Source organism: Typopeltis vanoorti, chromosome 3 (genome assembly GCF_054136105.1).
Source record: "Typopeltis vanoorti isolate ZY-2024b chromosome 3, IOZ_Tvanoo_1.0, whole genome shotgun sequence".
NCBI lineage: Eukaryota > Metazoa > Arthropoda > Arachnida > Uropygi > Thelyphonidae > Typopeltis > Typopeltis vanoorti.
The window spans coordinates 60,964,030-60,988,584 of record NC_143551.1 but is presented as its reverse complement, the minus strand read 5'-3'; the positions used below and the strand labels follow the sequence as shown (position 1 = coordinate 60,988,584).

Genomic DNA, 24,555 nt, shown 5'->3' with positions numbered 1-24,555 from the left:
TTGCAGGAGCATGGGATCTCATAAATGCCAAGTAACATCAGAGGTGATAGTTTGTCCTTAAGAGAAGGTAACAAGTTATAGATTTGGTTGATGGGTTTGTAAGTAGTGGCAAAATTGTATTTCTTCATAATTTTTGAAAGACGTTCGGAGATGCCTTTGAAAAACTACAATTATGATATTCCATACCTTATGTATTCCCATACATAAGGTATGGGAATCCTATGGACTTCTTGTCTAGGTTGATGTGTGGGGAAGTGACTGATGATTTTTTGAGTTGTTTTAAGATTTTATATCCATTTAGTATGGCTGTAATTTTGATTATTTCCAGTTCTTGGTTTAGAGATTCTTCAGAGGAGCAGAATTTGTGTGCTCTGGAAACTAGTGATTTAATGATGTCAAATTTCTGAGATGGATGATGAGCGGAAGAATTGTAAATGTAGCGACCTGAAAATGTAGGCTTGCGATAGACTGACGTGGCGATAGAACCGTCTTCTTTTCTTTGAATGTGTAAATCCAAAAGGAGATACCCTGTGGAGATTCTTTTTCTAGCGTAAAGTTCATGTGAGGGTGAAGAAGGTTTATTTTATCTAGAAACAGTTGTAATTCCTGTTCAGGATGATCCCAGACTGCAAAGACATCATTGACATATCATAGCCAAATTTTTGGTTTCGGTTCAAAAGTGAAAATTTTTTTTTCCAGGTGTTCTAGAAACAGATTTGCTAAGTTTGGTGATAAAGGAGACCCATTGCTGTTCCTACTTCTTCTTGCTTGTAAATTTTACCTTTCCAGGTGAAGTAACTGGATGTAATAACAAATTTGAATAACTCAACTATATCAGACAGAAAGTTTTGAGTTAATAATTCTACTGTTTCTTTATGTGGAATGTTCATGAAGAGGGAGACAATGTTGAAGCTAATTAACAAGTCGGTTTTCAGTTGAATGTCTTTTATTTTTGCATGAAACTCTTTGGAATTTTGATTGAAGAGGCTGAGTGGCCTATGTGAGGACGGAGAAGGTTAGATAAGAATCTTGATAACTTGTAAGTCGGACTGCTATAGAATCTACGACAGGTCTGAGTGGAACATTAATTTTGTGAAGCTTGGGTAGGCCATAAATTCTAGGAGGTCTAGCATGGTATGTCTTGAGTTTTTTAATTGTTTCTTCATCTAAGGAGGAAGTTTCATCAAGTAACTTATTTAATTTCCTGAGTTGACATTTTGTAGGATCGTAATCCAGTTTGGTGTAAGTATTACAATCTTGGAGTAATAAATTCATTTTATTACTGAACTCATTAAATCAGTAGTTTCCGGAGCACACAAATTCTGCTCCTCTGAAGAATCTCTAAACCAAGAACTAGAAATAATCAAAAATACAGCCATACTAAATGGATATATAATCTTAAAACAACTCAAAAAATCATCAGTCACTTCCCCACACATCAACCTAGACAAGAAGAAGTCCATAGGATTCCCATACCTTATGTCAAAGGCATCTCCGAATGTCTTTCAAAAATTATGAAGAAATACAATTTTGCCACTACTTACAAACCCATCAACCAAATCTATAACTTGTTACCTTCTCCTAAGGACAAACTCTCACCTCTGATGTTACCTGGCATTTATGAGATCTCATGCTCCTGCAAATTGTCTTACTTTGGACAGACAGGTAGATCTGTTCAGAAATGCATCTCGGACCACATTCGTCTTTTCAAACCGCAGAAATCCGGTCTCTCTTAACACGGAGTTGAAAATCCAAACCATAGGATCCATTGGGAAATGTCGAAACTCTTACACAGATCTTTATATAAACATGAACATTTATATAAAGAAAGTGCTGAAGTCCTACTACACAGACCAAATTTAAACCACAACAACGTTCTTACTATTCCTAAAGTATGGGAAATTGTCATACAAAATTGTGTAAAATAATCTTTATATATGTTAATTTTTTTTTTTTGGTTATGTTATATTTTTAATTTACTTCTATAACATGTTACTGCACGCAAGTTAATTAAGGAATCATGTGCCCTAACTGTATGTTATTCCTAGTTTGAATTACTGTACTGATGATGTCCCACGATACTTGGTATTGTTTTTACATATTATTAAAAGTTATCACTGTGGTTAGTACATGTTTTTTAGTGATGAATTCACCACAGGTTTCATTATATAAAAAATTGATTACATATGCTAGCCTGGTTGGTAGTGAGTGGACAGTGTTTACAGTCTCCAACCAATAGGCAGTCGGTATGAATCCCAATATGACCATGGATTTTTGTGAATCTCTTCAGATGGGAAATGAATTTCAATGTCCTGTGTGAGATCATACCACCATTCTGCTTACTGTAGGCCAGAAGTGGCTTGAAAAAAAGTTTCTTTATATATCAATATATATATTGATATATAGAAGGTAGGGGTATCTATAAAATTTAATTCAGAGGATATTTTTCAGAACAGGTCTGGTGGTGGGAGGACTAGGGGCCACCCATGGAAACTGGGCAAGAGTGTGGTTAGCAAAGGTGTTAGAACTAGGTTTTTTGCATGGAGAGTGGTGAATGAGTGAAATAAGTTGCCAGAATCTGTTGTGGGTGCCATGACTGTGAGTGGGTTCAAGGCAAGGTATGATAGATACTGTGTGGAAGCTGAATAGTTGTAGACGTGATGTTTAGGGCCTCCCTCAAGGCATGAGTCTAAGACAGGTAGATCTGTCTTAGACTCATGCCTTGGAGTTGCCCGTAGTAATAATAATAATAATAATAATACAAACACACACAAGGGATGTTCAAAAAAAGACTAAACTTTTTAAATAGCGCACCAACCCACATAAAGAGCGCACCTACGACAGGTTTTGACAACAAACTGCCATTTACCCTGTTCTGAGCATTAGTCATTGAGTTATATCTATTGAAGTGAGCACATGCACAGGCTGTTCACTAGATTAGTGACAAGGTGACAATGAAAGAGCTTGAAGAACAATGTGTGTATGTGAAATTTTGCTGCAAACTTGGTAAAAATTTTACAGAGACATTTCAATTGCTTAACCAAGCATATGGGGAGGACTGTATGAGCCGAACACAGTGCTATGAGTGGTTTAAGCATTTTAAAAAAGAGCAGAACATAGGTCAGTGAAGATTCCAAGCCTGGCAGACCTTCCACATCAACAGATGATGACCATTTGAGAGAGTTTGTGTTGCGATTCGTGGAAATTGTCATTTAACTGTCCGAGAAGCTGCTGACGAAGTGGGTATCAGCATAGGATCTTGCCATCAAATTATGACAGAAACACTTCAGATGTGTCACATCAGTGCAAAATTTGTGCCATGTTTGTTGACTGACAATCAGAAAGAGAACCGTGGTGAAATCAGTCAGGAACTGCTTGCCAATGCAAATGGTAATGAAAACTCTCTTAAGAACATCATAACAGGAGATGAGACATGGGTTTATGGCTATGATGTTAAAACCAAGATGCAATCGTCGCAGTGGGTGGAGAAAGGGTCTCCTCAACCAAAAAAAAAAAAAGGATTGATGAGTCGGTCAAAGATCAAGGTGACGTTAGTTGTGTTTATTTTTATTGGAGAGGCATTGTCCATTATGAATTTGTACTACGTGGTCAGATTATAAACAGAGTTGTACCAGGAAGTTTTAGTGCATTTGAGGGATTCTGTGTGCAGGAAGAGGCCTGAATTGTGGGAAAACCAGATGGATGTTGCACCACAACAATACGTCGGCTCACGCATCGCTCCTCATCTGCAGTTATATGGCAAAACATAAGACATCCGTTGTGCCCGATCCACCCTATTCTCCAGACTTAGCCTCAGCAGACTTTTTCCTGTTTCCCAGACTTGAAACCACTTTGAAAGGACATCATTTCCAAACCATAAAGGAGATTTAGGAAAATGCAATAAGAGAACCAAAAGTGCATTCCAACAATGGAAGAACGTTGGGAACGATGTATTACCAGTAGACGAGGACTACTTTGAAGGGGGACAGTACTTAAAATGTTGTAAAATAAACAATAAAGTCTTCATAGCAAACATTTGGTCTTTTTTTGAACACACCTTGTATATATATGAATAGCCATGCATTATGTCTTCCATAACCATACCAAACATTAGTATACCTTGAGAAAAAAAAATGAATAAATAAATAAAATAATATGTATATATAAATATTCAAGGTTTACTAATCTTTGGCATGGAATATTAGACCTGACAGAAGCACACGTTCTATCCTTTTTATGGAAGACATCATGCATGATGTAGTTAAAAGTTGAGGTACACTGTAGTTGTAGGGGATGCCAACTGAAGTTTGATAAGGAATAATTTCAGTTCTGATATCTGTAAGTGGTAGTGCACATCATAATTGTATTGATATCATGATTTAATGATAGTAACATTGCCTTGGTCTGCCTTCATGATAACAATATCTAGATTTGCTTTGATGGCTGCTGGTGCTGTTCCGGTGAGATTGCTATATATAGCTCAAGTATTATTTAAAATTTTATATGCTGTTATGACAAAATCATTAAAAGCAAATCAGGATATTGTTGTTGACCTGTTTAGAGCAGCAGTGGCATTATCTTTGTCTGCCTTTATTGATAACAATCAGAGACTGATTGACCCCATCAAATGTCAATCAGTCTCTGAGAGCAACAGTTGTCAACAGTTGTCAACTTGTATAAATCTGTCTCTTCTGTGGCTTCTTTAAGCTTTATGGTAAAACAATTATGATGAATACATGGCATTTCTGTTTCTTGGCTAACTACTTGGTAGCCTGTGTTTGTTGTATTGGAGGCTAATCCTGATTTATGCAGTCTTCCTTTTTCCAACTTCTTTTTACATGTTCAGACATGAATTTCCCCAGACCTTCCTGTCTAGCCTACATAGCAAATGCCACAAGAGCAGTGAATTTCATAAACTCCTTGCTTTTTCATAAGATGATGTAGAGGTTGTTTTGTTGGATGTAAGAACCTGGAGATCTTATACACTGGAAAAAAAAAAAAAAGCCACATGAAGCAATGTTGCAACTTTGTAGCATTTGTTGTTTCCATAATTTTTAATAATGAATGCTGATCACTGTGTAACCATGAAGGAAAGGATTCTTTAAACAAGGAAATGTAATTGCACTCTTGAAATCTCGTTTATGTAAAGGAGTTCTCAGAGGCATATTTAGAATTTTGATGATCGTCTTCACTTCATACCCATTGAGGTCAAGAGTATGTCTCAAGTAGTGCAGTTCTTCCCTCCCTTTTTTTTTTTTGTCTTACTGGAAATGTTGTAGACTATCTCGTAACATTTTAATCATGCCTATCTTTTATAATGGATGGTGATGTGAAGTGGCATGTAAAAATCTTCCAGTTGCAGTAGGTTTTCTGTATACTGAAAAGATAGATCTTTTTCTTTCTTCATTTACTTCAAGAAGGATGTCAAGAAAGTTATTTTTTTGTGATCTTGGGTGTTGGTGATATATCCTAGCTATGAAGACTAGTGTCGACACTCAAGGAGTTGGTAGATCATTTTCCCCAACCATATAAAAAATGCGCAATACTTCAGACAATAAAATTAATTACAGCACACTGACCAAAGATGATTGATTAGTCAGTTTTGACATTTCTTCCCTTTGATGTAGTGTAATGCTTTTCTCAGAGGACAAATTTTCATCCAACATTATAGTTCTCTTTGTCTGCATATTATGTTCTGGTTACTTTGTGTGGCAAAATAATTTTTACCTACAAAAAAGAAGGTACATCTCCAGGCTCATCAACATCCTTATTTCCAACTTTCACATGGAAGCTTTTGAGCAACATGCTCTAGATTGCTCTACTTCAAACACTACAGTTTGGCTTAGATACATTGGCTATATTTTCATTACCACATGGCTGTCAAACTTTATTATTATAATTATCAACATCCGACCTCAATGGAGTCAGAGACTCATTGTGGAAGGTACTCATTATTGCATACAATGCTCATCCAACCTCATCTTAAATTAATTCAATGCGTCCACATCCACAACACACTCAGCCAATGCATTCCACTCACCAACCTGCTTCACACTCCTTTGCTCACACCCTCCTTACACAGTTTCCAGCATTGGCCTCTTGTTTTACTTCCCTCTCCAATTCTATGAAAAATCTCTTCCATATCTGCCTGATAACAACCCCTGACCAGTTTATATATCTCAATCATATCCCGCCTCTTCCTCCTATTCACGAGGCTCTGCAACTTACATTCCCTCAATCTGTCCTCATACTCCTCCACATTCCAAAGACCACTGACTACCTTTGCGAATCTTCTCTGTACCTTTTCCAACATATCCTTGTCACCATGAAAACCTGGAAAACAAATCTGTGCGCAATAATCCATATGAGGCCTGATCAAGGCCTTATACAATAGTCATAACCTCTCTATTTCTGCATGTCAGGGTTCTCCGCATCATTGCCATTATTCGATGTGATGTCTTCACCACTTGTGCAATGTGGCCTCTGAATTTCAAGTCCTTGTCCACCATCACACCTAGATCTCTCATCTTCTCGACTCCTGTTAAAGTTTCCCCACCAAGTGTATACTTGGCATCCCATTGTTGCTTACGAAATCTCAAAACCTTACACTTGGCAACATTGAACTGACAGTTCTACTTACCTACCCATTCATGCAATCTATTCAAGTCCTCTTGTAAGGCAGTAACATCGACCTGACTGCATTGCTCTCCCCAGTTTTGCATCATCTGCAAACAGCTGGATATCACTAGTTAAACTCAACCCAATATCATTAACATACAAATTGAACAACAATGGCCCCAAAACTGACCCCTGTGGCACACTGCTGGTGACCTTTCGAGATACGGCACCCCCATGTACAACTTTCTGATACCTATCTGACAGCCAGTCACTGATCCAACACAGAAGTCTATTATCCAATCCCATCTCTTTCAATTTAATTAAGAGCTTGTCATGTGGCAGTCTATCAAAAGCCTTTGCAAAATCCAAGTAATAATCCAAGGGGATATGCATCCCCTCTGTCCAAGGTATTTGTCACCTTGTTATAGTACATAAGTTAGTTAGTGAAACATGATCTCCCCTTAACAAACCCATGCTGATAACCACAGAGAATACTGTTGTTATCAACCCTTTTCTGTATCCTACTTCTCACCAATCTCTCCAGGACCTTCACCACAACTCCATATATACAGACCAGTTTATAATTTGAAGCTACAGCCTTAACACTCCCTTGGAACCTGTGCTGTTGCAAAACTCTTGTTAAACAGGCATGCCAATGTTATTGTCAGTTCCCTGGAACATTCTCTTAAGATGTGTGGTGATATTTCAAATCCTATCACCTTATTAACATCAAATTTAATTATTTCCTCAAATACCTCCTGCTCACTCACAATTAAGCTATCCTCCTCTACACTTAAGTTCCTCGTGATTCCACCCTGATCAGGATGAAACACACTTATAAATTGATCACTGAATACCTCAACAATGTCTTCTGCAGCAGTTACCTTTAACTTTAAACACTTTCTTCAGCGATCTGAACAAACAACACAAATGCATACAATTTACCACTGAAATTGAAAACAAGCACTTGCTTCTATTTCTGCATACACATATTGCGTGCTTTCCCTTTGGCAGTCTAGCCTTCTCTACTGCAAGCTCACATATAATGGCCAATACATACATGTAAAAACTCTTACCACCACCCATCACAAAAACTTGGAATCATTAATGCCCTCAAAAAAACAGCAATAACAATTTGTTCTAATGAGTAAGCTCACAAGAATGAATTACAAATTATTAGCAATACTTTTATAAACAATATACCATCAATATAAAAGTGACCCACAATATCCCAACAAGCCAATAGGCGTTCGTATTGGCTATGAACAGCAAGTTGGAAGCATCATCCCTGCATCACATGTACTAGCCTGGCCAGATCTGACATATGCACAGCACGAAAAAAGGTAGCAATTAAGAAAAGAACTGGAAGAGAAACACCAAAGTGGAGAAGAAACATGGACAGTCAAATTACAAAGAAAGGGAAATTTTTGTAAACAACCAGTGTGAAAACCTAATTCCAAACACAGCATAGGAAATGTGTAGAACCCATGTGGTCAAAAACAGACTTCACAGAATCTTCCAGATTAATTTCACAAATATACACTACCTCAGATCTAACCTTAATGATGTCATTTGCACCTTCAGTCTGCAAAACCTCACCTACTCGTCCTGACAGAAACTCAAATCTCAACTTCCTCAAACACTACCCATCTCTGCTTTCCCAATTACACATTCTTTAACTCCTTTTGCCTCAGAGGTGGGACCTATGTTCACTCTGATATACCATGCCAAAGAGTATCCAACCTAGAATCTCCCAATTTTGACCTACTTTGACTAAAAAAAATGCTGTCTCTACTGCTCTCCTAATGCCAACAACCTAATACTGATTTTCTTCAATCCAACTCCCCATCTAAGTATGCCGTGAATGTTGACTGCCCTCTAAGCAGCTCAGACCAGAATGTAGTGCAGATCTCTTATTCCATGGGGCAAACATATACACAAATACTCACATCCATATGTTGTATGATTACCAGAAAGCCAAAAGGGATGATCTTCATTTCCTTGGTTGGATTACTGTTTCTGGTCACCTGAACCAAACCTATGTGCAGATAAAATCACCAAAATAATACTCATCGGTATGAAAACATTTATTCACAGCTCCACCCTAAATTCTCATCCCCTATTAAGCCATGCTTCTACCACAGGTGTGCCAAGGCTGTACAAAAGAAGAGTCAGGCACACCAAACTGGCTTGCATTTAAACTCCATCTTCCTATACAGCTCTCACCAAAGTCCAGAATAGCTGCAAGAAAATTATCACATCAAAAACTGATTTTCAGACAGCTAAAGCAAGAAGCTGGCATCCTGCCCAAATGGTAGCCATGCCTTCTGGACTCTAGCCAAAGCTATAGGCCATAACTTCTGCCCAACACTACTCCAGTACTATTACACTCAGATGGTACTATTGAATCATCACCCATAGAAAAGCCAACCTCAGGGCTTCCTACTTCTTCTCCGACTCTTGCATGGCTCATCATGGTAAATGTCCCCCCCAACCCTTCCAAACACCCAACACGCCATGCCTCTTATCATCTTTCTGGATTCTGGATAGAATACTGATACAAATATAGAATACTGGATTCTATACAGAAAGGAGAAGTTAGATTGACTGACAACCCCTCTCTCAATAATACATTCTACTTACTTTTGTACAGCCGTTCAGTCTCTGCAGCATGCATCTTCCATAAATACTTCTTTGGCCACTGTTCATCAGAATTGGCATCAATATTCCTCCCCCCCCTCTTGTAAATCCATCCAAATGCATGCAGCAGCTAACTAACATCCTCTCACAGTTCAATTTCAAACTTATAGAACAAATTTCTCCTCTTCTTCATTTATCTCTTCTACTGCTGCCCTCTGGAACAATCTTCCAACACATACGTTTCCAGAGGAATACAACCTGCAGCTGTTCAAATCAAATGTGAATAAGTTCCTTATTGTAGATCCACAATACTAACATACTATGGATTGACCAACCTCTCATGGATGGGCTCTCCATAAAATAATAATAATAATAATAATAAAGAACAATAAGCAGAATACTAATACAATTTGCAAATTTAATGACAGGCACTTTAAAACTCCTACCAAACTGAAGAACATTTTAACTCTTTCAAGGATCCACCTCCCACCAGAACCCACCAAATCCAGTGCACTTGTAACTTTGTTCGTTCTAATTCTCTAAGTGCTATTAATTCTAATTTCAGGATATTTCTAGGAGGTAATTTAGTCTTGAGTGATATAGCTGAAGTCTGAAAGTAGATAAGGTATGTAGAATCTCTTGGGAGAAGGAATATTCCAATCTCAATATGTATTATAATGTAAACTTTTGAATGTTCTCTGTGGATAAGGCAAAATTAAAATATTTGGCTAAACAGTTCTTTTTAGTGCACTTTAGAAGAAAAATTGCAATTTTCATGTGATCTAGATAGTGAAAGATATTGAAAAAACTTGACAGAACTAAAAATTTCATATCAAGAAAAATTAGCCAAACACATAAGATGAGATAATATAGAATGAGCTATTAAAATATGGAGGAAAATACAGTATTAAGAAACACTAAATGGTGTTTACTGGGGGGGGGGGGGGGTTAACATTAGTAATTTTCAAAAAAGGAGGACAAATCCAGCAAACTATGGAAGAATATATTTACTCTGCACAACATTAAAGTTATACACAAAAAAGAATTGGAAATATAATAAATAATTTGATTATCAGATGAGCAACAAGGATATAAAAAAAAATGGCTCTCCAATATATATGATATTTATATTATTATTATTGTACATGCACCTCCAGAGTCCTAGGACTCACCGTGAGAGAATGAAACTATCAACACACGATCTATGATACCCCTTGAAGCCATCAATAGAAAAAAAAAAAAAAAAAAAAAAAAAAAAAAAAAAAAAAAAAAACATTCAAAACTGTCTCTGGCAACTCATTGCATTCATTAACCACCATCCAAGTGAAAAATCTAGTCCTCTCACTCTTTCTAAAAAATATTCTTTCTAAACACTCTTACTCAAATTTCCAGGGAAGACTTCTTGTTCTTCCCCTCTAGAAAAGTGCTGAAATATTTTCTTTGTATTAACTGTATAAAATATTATTCTCCATTTTATTTGCATATCAACAAACTTTTGCAATTCAACAAACCCTTAATCATAGAAGCATTCCACAGATTACTCACCATCTTTGTTACTCACCTCTGGATCCTCTTCACCACTTCTTCATCTCCAAGAAACCAAGACCTGAATGTGGTCGTATTAAGGCTTTATAAAGAGGAATGATTACTCCCTCATCTCTGCTTGTTAGCATGTTCTTTAATAACCAAGTAATCCTGTGAGCTACCCTGGCTACTTTAGAAATATGTCCTCTAAACTTCAACTCTCTATCTACTACTACTGTCTCCCCACCCCACCCCAAAAATCCCTAGCTTCATTAATTTCTTGGAGTATACTTCCCTCGGTGTGGTATACTGAGGTACACTTTGTATCCAAAATGCATAACTTAACACTTTTCAACATTAAACTGACACATTAAATAATTTTTCACATTAAATTATATTCTGCTAGTACTGCCAGCCTGTTGAAATCATCCAGCAAGCTCTCTACATCACCTTGATTAACTATCATCTACCCAATTTTGCATTATCAGCAAACAACAGAATATCTCCCTTCAAATTATTTCCTATATCATTTATGTGCAATTTAAATTGGAGTGGTAATAGCACTGAGCCCTGCAGCACACCACTAGGAAGCATATCAGCAATTTCATATCTATTCTCATTTGATGCAGTTTTTCAGTCTACGTAATGGAGTTCCATGTGGAATTCTGTCAAAACCCCTTTGCAAAATCCAGCAGTATCATCATATGGCCATTCCCTTTATCGAACTCAGTTGTCACTCTATTATAAAAAGTTAGTGGATTACTAAGTCATGACAAGTAGATCACAAAGCCATGTTGCCTCTTACAGAGTATCATATTCTTATTCACTCATTCCTAAATTCTCTTTCTTTTTGACCAATTTTTTTGGTACTTTTACTACCACTCCCAAGACACTGGTTGGTCTATAATTTAGATCTTCCTTTATGCAAAGAAATTATTTTACTCTTCTTCCACACTTTTGGGAGTTTGCTAGAGCTGAAACTTAAACAGCCTAGTCAAAAGCATTCCCAGTTAGTTTGCACATTCTCTTAAAATGAAAGCCGATATCCCATCCAATCCCACAGCTGTATTTTCATTCCAATCAGATTCTGCAATGTCCTAAGTACCTCCAATTCATCAACCCTCTGTTCTCATATCGGACCCTGTGACCTCAGCAATATCTTCACTTGGATGATATACCTTTGCAAAATTGTCGCTCAATAACTCAACAATTTCATCTGCCTCTGTTACCCATTAGCACTTATTAAAGTTATCCTTCCATAGTCATTCTTCCTCATTCTTGCGACATAATGAAAAAAACTCTTTGGGATTTCCTTTCGTCTGCTCGCCTAATTTCTTTTCATAATTTGATTTTGCCCTCCTTACCATGCTGGTCACCTTTCTCCTTATATATCCTCCACAATATTTCTTTTTTTGTAGCTCATGCTTAATGATATCACTCATCCATCTAACTCCTACCCAATTTATCCTCCTGCTCCTCAGTATACAGTGTGATATTGCTTTTCTTCCAGACACCACTTGAATATCCCCCATGCACTGTGAACATCTTTCTCTTGCAGATTTTTATGCCATGGTACTGATTCAAGCTGCTTCCTAAGTATATCACAATCACATGTTTTGTAGTTCCACATATAACCTTAACTGCAATTATCATGTTTTGCAACCTCCCAAGTCAAGACCACATGATCTCTTTCCCCAACTGGAGGCAATGTAGCCACCTTAGCTAGGTTTTTTCTGACCCTATAACCTGATCCAACAGTCTTGCACTCTGAATCCTTTCCATCACATTCTGCTTCAAGTGATCATCTCTCAGTACATGTATAAATTCCATTTCCTTCCTGCCATGTGAGCTCTCCTCCTTCCAATCTACAAAGTTGAAGTCCCCCATAATAATGACTAATCTGCTGATGTATGTCTTCCACATCATCTCTGGCACCTCCTGACTATAGCAATATTGTACATTTTGTCCTATTGGCCTCAAATTGGTCTCACCAAATTTACTCAAGAACTGCCATCTTTTCAACTGACTCTTGTTGGCTGCAATTCATCTGTTATCATCAGCAATATTCCATCTCCCCTATCCTGTCTAGTCTATCCTCCCTGAAGGTACTGAATCCATCATTTTATCCCTGTAACCATGTCATTTGCTGTTAGCCAAGTCTCACTAATGCCTATAACTTTTGGCAAGGTTGCATTAACAATTCTTCCTGATGCTTCTAACATTAGCATACATAGAAACTGTAGCATCCCCACATGCCCCCAAACACCTTTACATCTTGAGTTGACTACCCCATTCAAGATTGTTGCCTGAAATTAGGGATGATCTATGGAAGTTGTGTAAGTAGTAGTAGGGGCATGTGGACCAGATTTTTTGCATGGAAAGTGAGTGGAATGGCTTGCAAGAATCGGTTGTGAGTTCCCAAAGGTGAATGGATTCAAGGAGAAGTATAATAGGATTTGTGTGTATGATGGTTGATTCAGGTCTCCTGTGATGAGTCCAGACTCCAGGAGATACCGTAAAATAATAATAATTCTGCATTTTTTATTCACTCATACACACTCATTCACCTCATTGGTGCCTTCACACAAATTTTCCTGCATCCACCCTAATTTGTTTAGTTTTCTTGACTGTGCTTCCACATTCTCAGTGAACAAAGCTCTCTAGACACCTAACACCGAATCCATTTAAGTGCAGTCTATCAGCAATGTACAAATCTTTCTGTTCATCAAACTCAGACCATAGATCCACAAACTCTATCTCCTTCCTTCTGCACAACCTGTGTATTGATTTATTAGCCATCATTGTCCTCCTCCTCAGTTCACCTCTATCACAGCATGGCAGTAGACTTACAAACTCCATCCTCTCACTCTTCTTTTTTGCTTCTTTCAATAACTCTTTCACATCCTCCCTCATACAATACTTCTTCCCTCTCAGGTGGCTAGTTTTAGCCAAAAGAAATCAATTCTTTCACCTTCCCTTTCTGCATTCTGACAGCATTACAAGTATTATTATCATATCAAGGAAACAAGATTTTATAACTATTTTGTGAAGTACTCCCCTTATCATAGAATTCCAATAAAAAATTATCTGCTTACTCTCTTTCTCTTGTTTATACTTACAAATTTCTTTCTGGCTTCAGACCTCTTGCTTTTTTCTGCTCACAGTTAACTAATCTCTTGCTATCTCTACTGCCTTTCAATCTTGCACTTTGTCTTGTGAAGGACTACATGCAAGCACTATTTCTTTATTCAGGTCTTGCACATTCTTCTGAGCTTCTGCCACTGCAATTTTAGTATTATCAGTGATATTTATATTTTCCAGTGTACTAGCAGTACTCTACTATCACATAATTTGTTCTCTCTGCATTCTTGCTAACTGAAAGCAAATACTTTCAGTTAGCAAGAAAGAAATAAGACAATATATGCTTTTGATTACAGTAGATAGAGAAACCTGCAGTGAAGTCAATATTTTAGCTATACAAAAAAAAAAAAGCAATGTGCAAAATTATTTCATGTGTAAACAATTATTTGTCAATATATGGTCGAGATGAATTTAGATGGGAAAAATAAATAATAAAAACTAAATAAATATAATTCCTTGCCAAGTATAATATACTATGCTAAAAGCTATTTAAAGAAAGGTATAAATGTTTAATATTTATGAGAAATGCTTTTTGAAATACTAGACCTTTTTTAATAAAGAAACTCATGACATAAATGCCCAATAAAAAAATAAAAATACATTAAATTAATGATTAATACATTAATCATAGTAAGTACTACTTTCTTTTAACTTATCATGAAACAAATAATATAATGCTCACCTGCTTATATAAGTTTTCATATATTAATACGTTATTTCCAGATACCTGAAACAAAAACATATTTGTAAATTTCTGCCCATCACACAACTTCATCATCATCATTTATTCATGTATGAATATAAAAATATATACATTCATACATTTTCTTATATTCATATATTTCAAATATATTCATATGACAAAAGTTCATTGAGATATAAAAAGTCTATTGGATGAAAGTGAGCCAAATGCTCTGTTTTGTGCCAAATAATACACTGGTGTCCAAAGCCTAAGGACGAATACTATTTCTTAATATTATAACTGCAAATTCAAGGCGATTTCAAGTAGAAAGCAGGTACGCATTCAAATTTTTGAATTGCACACAAAGGGATCATGTGCTACCACATGATCCCTTTGTGATGTCTCAAATGTTTGTAATGTTTCAAAGACATCATCTAGATGATTTCACAGGGGGAAGAATTATTGGAAAGCTTGAAGAAGGCTGTAGAATTACTGTATGAGATACTGACAGAGAGTTTGGAATCTCACACTGCATTGTATCCAGGCTGTGGGCTGCATTTCAAACCAATGGAATGTGTTCCAGACATTCGTTAAGAGGTCACCCTGACTGTACTATGGAACAAGGAGAGATTTTTGATTAGCAAAATGTAATTGATGCACCATGACAGGTCAGCTTGCAAGTTGGCTCCATTCAAGCACAGGTACGCAGATATCTCGACAAACTGTATTAACCATGCTACCAGCCAGGACGTATATATACGTCCAAGTTATCATGGATGTGAAGTGCATATTAAAATTGTAATATCATTGAAATTACATTGAAATATATGATGGATACGAAGCGTATGAGGATGCGTATTTGATCCATAATGGCTGGTAAGGTGGTTAAAACATCAGCAACAAGTTGGCCTATTACCCAAAGGGCTGTAGTCTGTGTCCCTTTATCCACAGCTCATCATAGAGCACATTTTCAGCCATAAAAATTAGACAAGACACCAATGGGCTAATGTATTAGTTACAGATGAGTGTCGTGTTAGTGTTTCCTCAGATTCTAGATGACACTTGATCTGGCATGAAAATGGTACTGCTTACCATTGTGAGAATGTTCTTGAAAGAGATAGCTATGTTGGTTGCTGGGATTATAGTGTCGAGGGTTTTGCTCAATGGACACACTGAGCTACAAGTGCAGGAAAAAAAAGGGACTACGGTGAATGATATTGCAATGAAGTTCTTCAATGTTATGTTCAATTGTGCTGTGACTATATGCAAAGAATTCATTTTTATGGATGACAATGCCACACCACATTGTACACGACCAGTAGAGATACTTTGGAGACAAGGATATTAACTGAATCGAGTGGCGAGCACACTCTCCAGATCTCAAACCCCATAGAATACGTTTGGAATGCAATAGACACACATATTGCTGCACTCAAAATTCCTCTCCAGAAAACAAAACCTTATTCTTGCTCTCAAGGAGGAGTGGGCAGTTTGTCTCAAGAACTCCTGAATCACTTGGTGCAACATTGTGAGAGCTGAATCGCAATTATGAAAATTTTTTCGTATACAGGTAAAAATGTAGTTCATCCTTAGCTTTTGGATACTAGTGTATATGTCAGATGGTTTGTGAGCCTCATCTTCAAAATGAAGTTTGCTTATAGTATTGCCAAAACTGTTTTCTTTGTCTTACCTTCCTTGTGTCCATTAGTTGGCCTCTAGAGGGCTAGAAAGCTAAATGTAGGTGAAGGTGGATGTCTAAAAGTTGGTGTCCCAATCATCTCAGTTCACTTTTTTGAACTGTTTCTATTAGGGAGTATTTGCTGGCTTTTATCAAGAATGTGATCTTGCCATATATTCCACTCTATAATATAAAATGATAAGGGTTTTTTTTGTAATGTTTTTGTGTCACGTTTTTTGTCAAGTTATTTGAAACTCAGGGCTACCCTGAGTGTCGAGTCTTCAAAATTCGAGTCATCAGAATTCAAGGAGAACAGGCCTACCAGTCCGGAACTCAGGGGGGTTGGGTGCCTGGGGAGAGCGGAACTTCCTGCCCTTTCGAGTCATCAGAATTCAAGGAGAACCAGCCTACCAGTCCAAAACTCGTGGGGGGATCCCTTTCGAGTCTTCAAAGTTTGAGCCATCAGAATTCAAGGAGAACCAGCCTACCAGTCCGGAACTCAGGGGGTTTGTTGGGTTTATATTCCTCCCCCCCCCCCAATCTCTATTCACCATCACTCCCAGATCCCTAGCCTCAATTTCCTGGTACCATCAATATGATATAAAGTGTGTAGTTCATCCCAAAGTGCATTACCTTACATTTTACAACATTGAATTGACAACCATTGTCCTTTGCCCACACTGTTAATTTATTTAAATCATCTTGTAAGATATCTACATCACTATTATCAACCATTGCCCTTCCTTGTTTTGCATCATCAACAAACAACTGAATGTCTCCCTTCAAATCTTCTGCTATATCATTAATATACAAATTAAACAGTGGTCCTAGTACAGAACCCTGGGACACTCCACTAGTCATCCTTATGCACCTTGACTCCACTCCACCATACACCATCCTCTGATGTCTGTCTATCAGCCCTATCCATACCACCAGCCTCACATTCATTTGCTCCAACTTATGTAATAGTTTCGCATGCAGTATTCTGTCAAATGTCTTTGAAAGTCAGATAATATCATGGTAAAGCCATTTCCGTTATCCAACTCTGCTGTCACCTTATTATAAAATGTGAATAAATGACTGAGGCAAGACCTACCTTTTACAAAGTCATGCTGTCTCCTATAAAGTGTTAAATTTCTATCCACCCATTCTTGAATTTTACTTTTAACCAACTTTTCCAATATTTTAACCACCACTCCAGAGATACTAATTGGTCTGTAATTTGCTACTTCTGTCTTGGAGCGACCTTCATGTAATGGATCTTATCCTCTTTCCACTCCCTTGGAACCTTGCCAGAGCTGATACTCATCAGAGGCACTGCCAGTTCATTCACACATTCTCATAGTGCATGAGCAAATATATCATCCAGGCCCACTGCTGTATTCACAGTGATATTTTTCATATACAGTGAGTACCTCTTGTTCAACGACCTCAATACTCACATCAGTCTCTGTTACTTTAGTAACTGAAAAAGTCACGACCTGGATGACACCCTTCCAAAGTGATCACTTAGTAACCGAACAATTTCCTCTGCTTCTAATACTTTCCTACCATCAGCACTGAATGAAGTTATCTTTCCATAATCATTTTTTCTCTTATTTTCTATGTATTAAAAAAGGATTTACTTTGGCCTTGTGCCAATGCATAAAGAACTACATGGAACTGCTCCAGGTTGCCTCCAAAGTTTGTCATAATCACAAGCTTTGTAGTTCCACATAAACTCTTTCTTGACTGAAATTTTCACATGTTGAGCAACCTCTCAGGACATTGCAGTCATTTCCATATAATAAAGTTGGTTTAGACAGAATATTATATAGCCTGATTCTGTATCAGGGATGGCTTAAACATAGTATTTATTATGCTGTTTGCTTTAAAAAATTTGATATTTTAATGTCTATATCATTTCATCTTCATATAATAAGTCACATTCCAAGTAGTACAGTAACCCCCCCCCCCCGAGTTACGTAACTAATGCATTCCGTAAACCTTTACGTAACTTGAATTTTACATAAGTCGAATTTGTAAATTGCTTAAGTGTAACTTCGTAAGAAACTGCAATATTTATTATTATTATATGTATGTATATATACAGTATATTACTTACACATTATTATTTTATAAATGAAACATCATGCAGCAGTATTTACTCAAATATAAACTATAAAAGTATGAAAAATATAGAAAAGAATATAAAAACAAACTGAAATAACACTTTTCAAATAAAAAAAATGTCTTGTGACAGCTAATTTAGCTCTGTAGTAGTAGAGTTGGCGCTGGTGGTGGATGGTTGTGAAGAGAAATGCTGTTCTCTGGCAACTTCTACCCCTCTCGATGTTGAAGGCTGAGCATAGTCAGGGTCGTCTGAGTTGTCATCTTGACGTTGTTGTGAGCTGCATCTCACAAACATGTCTAGGGTAGATTGTGTGGTCACACACTTTTTGTCATCGTAGATGGCCATGTAGCTAGACATATCGGAATGGATACGGCGGCTAAAATTCTCGAACCACTCGGTGTTCGGATCCATTGATTATAATTTTGTTAGCATCATGTCTATCGAGTTAAAAGCCTCGGCTAGTCCCTTTGTTGTAAATTTCTTAACGTCTGGAGTTGGTGGTTCAATTGGCATAGTATTTTCTTCGGAATTTCAGAATGCCTCCAACTGAATAAGGTCATCATTAGTAAGCTCTTCATTGTGACTCAAAAGAAGCTTGTTAATGTCAACGTTATTCACTTCCAGCTCTAATTGCTCTGCAGGTTCCACACACTTCTCCGTCGCTTGCTGTAATTCTTGTGTCAACTCAACAACCGTATCAGTCATTGTCTGCTCTCCTTCCTTTAAATGATTTTGCACCATTTCTGGGCTGAGTTTCTTCCATACAGTGTTCATTGTTGTCTGCTTGACTTCATCCCATGCCACCCCGATGTTTTTGATAGTGTCAAGGATATTACAATTCTTCCAGAAATCATGTAGAGTAATGCCCTCACCACTATCAATGATTGTGGTGAGGGCCTTGATTACTTGGGAAAACATACGCCGCAGATAGTAGGCTTTGAAAGTCGCAATAGCGCCTTGATCCATAGGTTGCAACAGTGCAGTGGTTCTAGGAGGCAGGTAAACAACTTTTATGTCAGAATGAAAGTCATCCAACTCTTCCAGGTGGCTGGGGGCATTGTCCAGGAGGAGAAGCACTTTAAATGGGATTCCTTTTTTGGCCCAATATTTCTTCACCTGGGGAATGAAGTGGTTATTGAACCAGTCTGTGAACAGCACACGTGTAACCCAAGCCTTGGTATTGGATTTCCAGATTACGGGCAGCCTACTCAGGTCAATGTTCTTAAAGGCCCACGGTCTCTGGGAATAGTACACTGTAAGCGGTTTAAGTTTCAAGTCCCCCTGAAGTGTTGCCAGCAATCATAACAGTGATTTGATCTTTTGCGACCTTGTATCCAGGCATAGATTTTTCCTCTTTTGCAATAAATGTCCATGTTGGCATCCTCTTCCAACATTCCCCCCCTCAATTATTTCTGCCAGAAGTTAGGGAAATTTACTTGCGCATCTGTATCTGCACTTGCTGCCTCACCAGTGACTCTGATGCTGTGTAGATTTGTATGCTTTTTGAATCGTTCGAACCATCCAGCACTAGCTTTAAATGCACTCTCCGTGTCGGTGATGCCAGCCTTTGCTTGTAAATCTTTATGTAAAGATCTAGCCTTCTCCTGGATAATCAGAAACCTCAACAGTATCTGCTTCTGTGTCAGATCCTCGATCCAGTGAGACAACAATTTCTCCATCTCTGAAATCAGGCCCAGCCTCTTCTTGGTGATGATTGTGCCCTTCAATGTTACCGCACCTTTCATGCTTTCAACAATGCGAACTTTATCCCTCACTATTGTATTCACTGTCGAAATAGGTCAATTTATATCCTGAGCTATTGTTGATATAATTTTCCCATCTTCATACATTCAAATTATTTTCAACTTTTCTTCTAAAGTAATTGCAGACCTTTATTTTTTAGATTTATTAGTTTTTTTAAAGATTTATTAGTTAATTAAAGTTTTGCATTTTGAATCCATTTTAAGGGTAAATAAACAACGAACACTAACGGTGATAAACAAGTGACTAAACTAACCACGCGAGGCATGGACTACTGACAGGTCGGGGAAAAGAGGAATTGTTTATGGAGTACTTATTTCTAATTGGTAGGTTTCAGTTTGAATGTTACGGCTTTTGCGCATTTGCCCTCTGCTGCTCTCGGCGTTTACCCGTAACCTGTTACTTCCTGTTACTATTCGTTACATTTGCTGTGAATGCCGAGTCTGGTTAACATTATGTCGTTGCATACTGCAATGGATGTCAAAGACACAAAAGACTTAAACATGTTCATACGTGCTAGTAGTTGTAATTTTCGAGATTTATTACGTAACTGCGAATTTACGTAAGTCGTGTATTACGTAAGTCGGGGGGGGATTACTGCATTTGAAAGTATTTACTTGTTCTAATCTTTTATTATCGATCACTATTTTACTTCCTATTTGGTTTTCTCCTTTGAAAGCCGTTATTTTTATCTCCATTTTTGATATTTTCATATTATATCATTCTGAAATTTCATTTAATGATCTATGTAGATCATCTTCTGATGTAGCTAATAAAATTTGATCATTTGTAAATAATAGCGTATCTTTATTTGTTGATTTATTTGCATGCCAAATGGGTTATACTGTTTCCAGATTGTTATCATTATATATATATATTAAAAAGTAGAGGTGATATGGTACATCCTTGCCGTACTCCTCCTGGCATGTCTTTCCATTCTGATATTTGTTCTCATTTGACTGCCATTTTATTTCCTACGTATATTTCTTGTGTAGACTCTAAGAGCTGGTTGGTATATTTAGATCAGTTAATATTTTAAATAATTTTTGTCTATTAATATTATCAAAGGCTTTTTCATAATCAATGGAGGATACATGTTCTTTTTGAATTCTCTTCTCTTTTCAATTAATAATTGTAGAGTAAAAATTGAGTCTATGTGAGATTGTCTTTTCAGAATCCATTCTCTTCTAGTAGAATGTCCTTGACAATATTCTTTAGTTTCTATTTTAATATTCCTGCATATATTTTGTACCCTGCTTTTAGCAGACTTATTCCTCTATAGTTATTGCAGTCATCTTCATTTCCTTTTGTTGTAAATTGGGACAACCAGTGTTTTTTTTTCTGGAGTGTGAAGTTTTTCTAGAAATCCAGACCAAGTTAAAGAATTTCAGGAATCGTACATTAAATTTTTAACCTGCATTTTTGTACATTTCCATCATATTAGATCTCTCTCTCTCTCTCTCTCTCTCTCTCTCACACACACACACACACACACACACACACACACACACACACACACACACACACACACAGATCTAATATGATCACAGATCTAATAGAAAATACAATAAATAAAATGAAAAATAGGAAAATACCAGAAGACAGTGTAAACATGGAATAGTACAAAAATGCAGGTGAAAAATTTAATTAGTTTTGCAATTATACTGTGGAATTTAGCCATTACTGGTAACTTTTTTTTTAATTATCTTTTCTATTTCTTTGTCCTAGTTTTACTATTTATTCCCAAGCTTTCTGTTGCTGCATTTGTCATGATTTGTTTTAGATTTTCCCATTCCTCTTTTATGTAATTTCGTTCGTGTATGGTTTCTGTTTTTAAATCAGCACATTACTGGTATGTGAATCTAGTAATAAAGAAATTTTGTAAAACGATTGATAGTTATTTTCCACTTAAGAATGTAAAAATTAATATATCCGGGGTGCTTAAGGATCAAAGCTGTATAACTGAGAGGAGACCTCCACATAGCCTTTAAAGGAATGCAGAGAACCGACCAGTCCTCACCTTCTCGTGGTGCACCCTTTTGGATATCTACCTGGATACTAAACGAACGAGGATGGGCTGGCATTTTGGGATTTAGCCGAACAAATTGTATTCTTATTGGCTTCAACCAATATACAAAATGGTGGTACAACATGACAAAATTTCATGCCGGCTGGTCGGGACATGGACTAGTTATTACTAACACTATGTTCCAACATAAAAATATGCACAAATTCACATAGAGAGAAGAAGCAAGGAATAAGAAAAGTCTCATTGACTATGTTATTGTTGATAGTGATGATTTTTCCCTGGTGCAGGACACCAGAGTGTACAGAGGAATTGAAATTGGAAGTGATCACTATTTAGTCGTGAGCAGGATAAAATTGAATTTCATATTGAAAAGAATAACATGTAAGAAAGTTTTAAAGCGAATAAAAGTTGAGCAGCTCTCAGATGTAAACTGTAGACTAAAATACAGAAATATTATTGAAAAGAAAATGAAAGAGTTTGAGAACAGGAATCAAACCTTGGAGATTCAGTGGCAAACTCTGAAGGAAACATTGATTGATTCTGCCAGAGAGGCATGTGGTGAGGTTGTGTGCAAAGATAAAAAAATCAGAACTCCCTGGTGGACACAGGAAGTTAAAGAGGCAGTGAAGGAAAAGAAGAAAGCATACCAAAAGTTCCTGTCAAATAAGTCAGCTTTTGCTCTTAGAGAATATAGAGCCAAATGTAAGAGAACTGTGTAAAACTAGCTAAAAAAGTCATGGGAAGGCTTTGGTAAGAACATAGAAAATAAATATCAAGAAGGCGGCAAGATATTCTGGAGGTTGTTGAAGAAGCTTAGAAATGGAGGAAAGAGTGCTGTAAAAGGAGTTAGAGATGATAAAGGTGACATGAAAATGGGAGAAAAAGATATCCTTGAAGCATGGAGTAATTACTTCGAAAAATTGCTAAATGAAACAAGCAGTGATAGCACAGTCTTAAAAAACACTCAACAGGCATACAGTCAGGAATACATATCCATACTTGAAGTAGAAAAAGCCATCAAAGGCTTGAAATGTGGAAAGGCAGCAGGACTAGATGATATTCGACCAGAAATGCTGAAGAATGGTGGTATAAAAGTTTTACAGTGGCTGCACTGCATTGGTCAGAGAGCCTGGATAGAGGGACGAATTCCCGATGATTGGAGTACAGCTCTAATAGTACCCATATATAAAAAGGGAAATAAAACTGAATGTGAGAATTACAGAGGTATTTCCCTACTGAGTGTTCCTGGCAAGATCTATGCAAATATACTTGAGAAATGGTTGAGAAGAATTGTGGAAGAAAAGCTTGGTGAAGAACAAGCTGGATTCAGGCCAAATAGAGGCTGTCAGGATCAGATCTTCACTTTAAGACAAATAGTCGAGAAAGCATGGGAATATAACAAAGATCTGTATTTAGGTTTTGTTGATCTGGAAAAGGCATATGACAAGGTGTCCAGAGAGAAGCTATTCAATACGCTACAGTTATATGGTGTCAATGGGCATTATATCAAGCAATACTTAGTTCTTATTTGAGTTGTAAGTCAGCAGTTAGAAATGAAGGAAGTACAGGAAGATGGTTTAATGTTAAATTTGGTGTGAGACAAGGATGTACATTATCCCCTCTGTTATTCATTATCTATATGGATCGCATTATGAAGGAAAGTGGTATTAAACATGATATCAGAATTGGAGATGTTAATGTCAGCTCTTTGCTTTATGCGGACAATGTTATACTTCTAAATAAATCCGCTACAAGTTTGGAAGATTCTCTAACTAAATTGAATAACTGTTGTAATAGATATGGTATGAAGGTCAGCATTAAAAAGACAAAGACAATGAAAATAGGTAGAATTGTTGAAAACGTCAACTGTGTTGTGAATGGAGAACCTGTGGAACAAGTAAAACATTTCAGCTACTTAGGCACGATTTTTACTGAAGATGGTAAATTAAATATGGAAATAGACAACAGAATCAACAAAGCTGGAATGGTAGGAAGTCAATTGAATAAATTCATATGGAATAAGAGAGAAATTAGTCGGAACATTAAATTAGCTGTATACAAGACAGTGTTCAAACCAGTTTTAACTTATGGATCTGAGAGCTGGGTCAGAAGTAAAACACTTGACCAAAGACTAGAGACTGGAGATATGAGAATGCTGAGAAAGATTAGAGACGTGAATAGATGGCATCAATGGCAATATCATATTAAAAACGAGGATATTAGGAAAGAACTTGACATTGTCAGCATCCAGGAATGCATTAGCAGAGCTAATCTCAGCTCTGCTAATGGGCGAGGAAAGATTAGCAAAACAAGTGTTCTCTGCCAGGTTGGCAGGAAAACGACCCAGAGGAAGACCAAGATACAGGTGG

At 37.0% G+C, this 24,555-nt stretch overlaps 1 protein-coding gene across 7 annotated transcripts in view; it reads right to left on the bottom strand.

The window, feature by feature from the left end:
- The window catches only part of LOC150108191 (uncharacterized), a 368,644-nt gene that overhangs the window by 307,745 nt on the left and 36,344 nt on the right, over positions 1-24,555 (bottom strand). For all 7 annotated transcript variants that reach the window (XM_090390641.1, XM_090390644.1, XM_090390642.1 and 4 more), the window contains exon 2: positions 14,606-14,650. In XM_090390641.1, the coding sequence (XP_090246767.1) occupies positions 14,606-14,650 (45 nt within the window). The remainder of the gene's footprint in view (positions 1-14,605; positions 14,651-24,555) is intronic.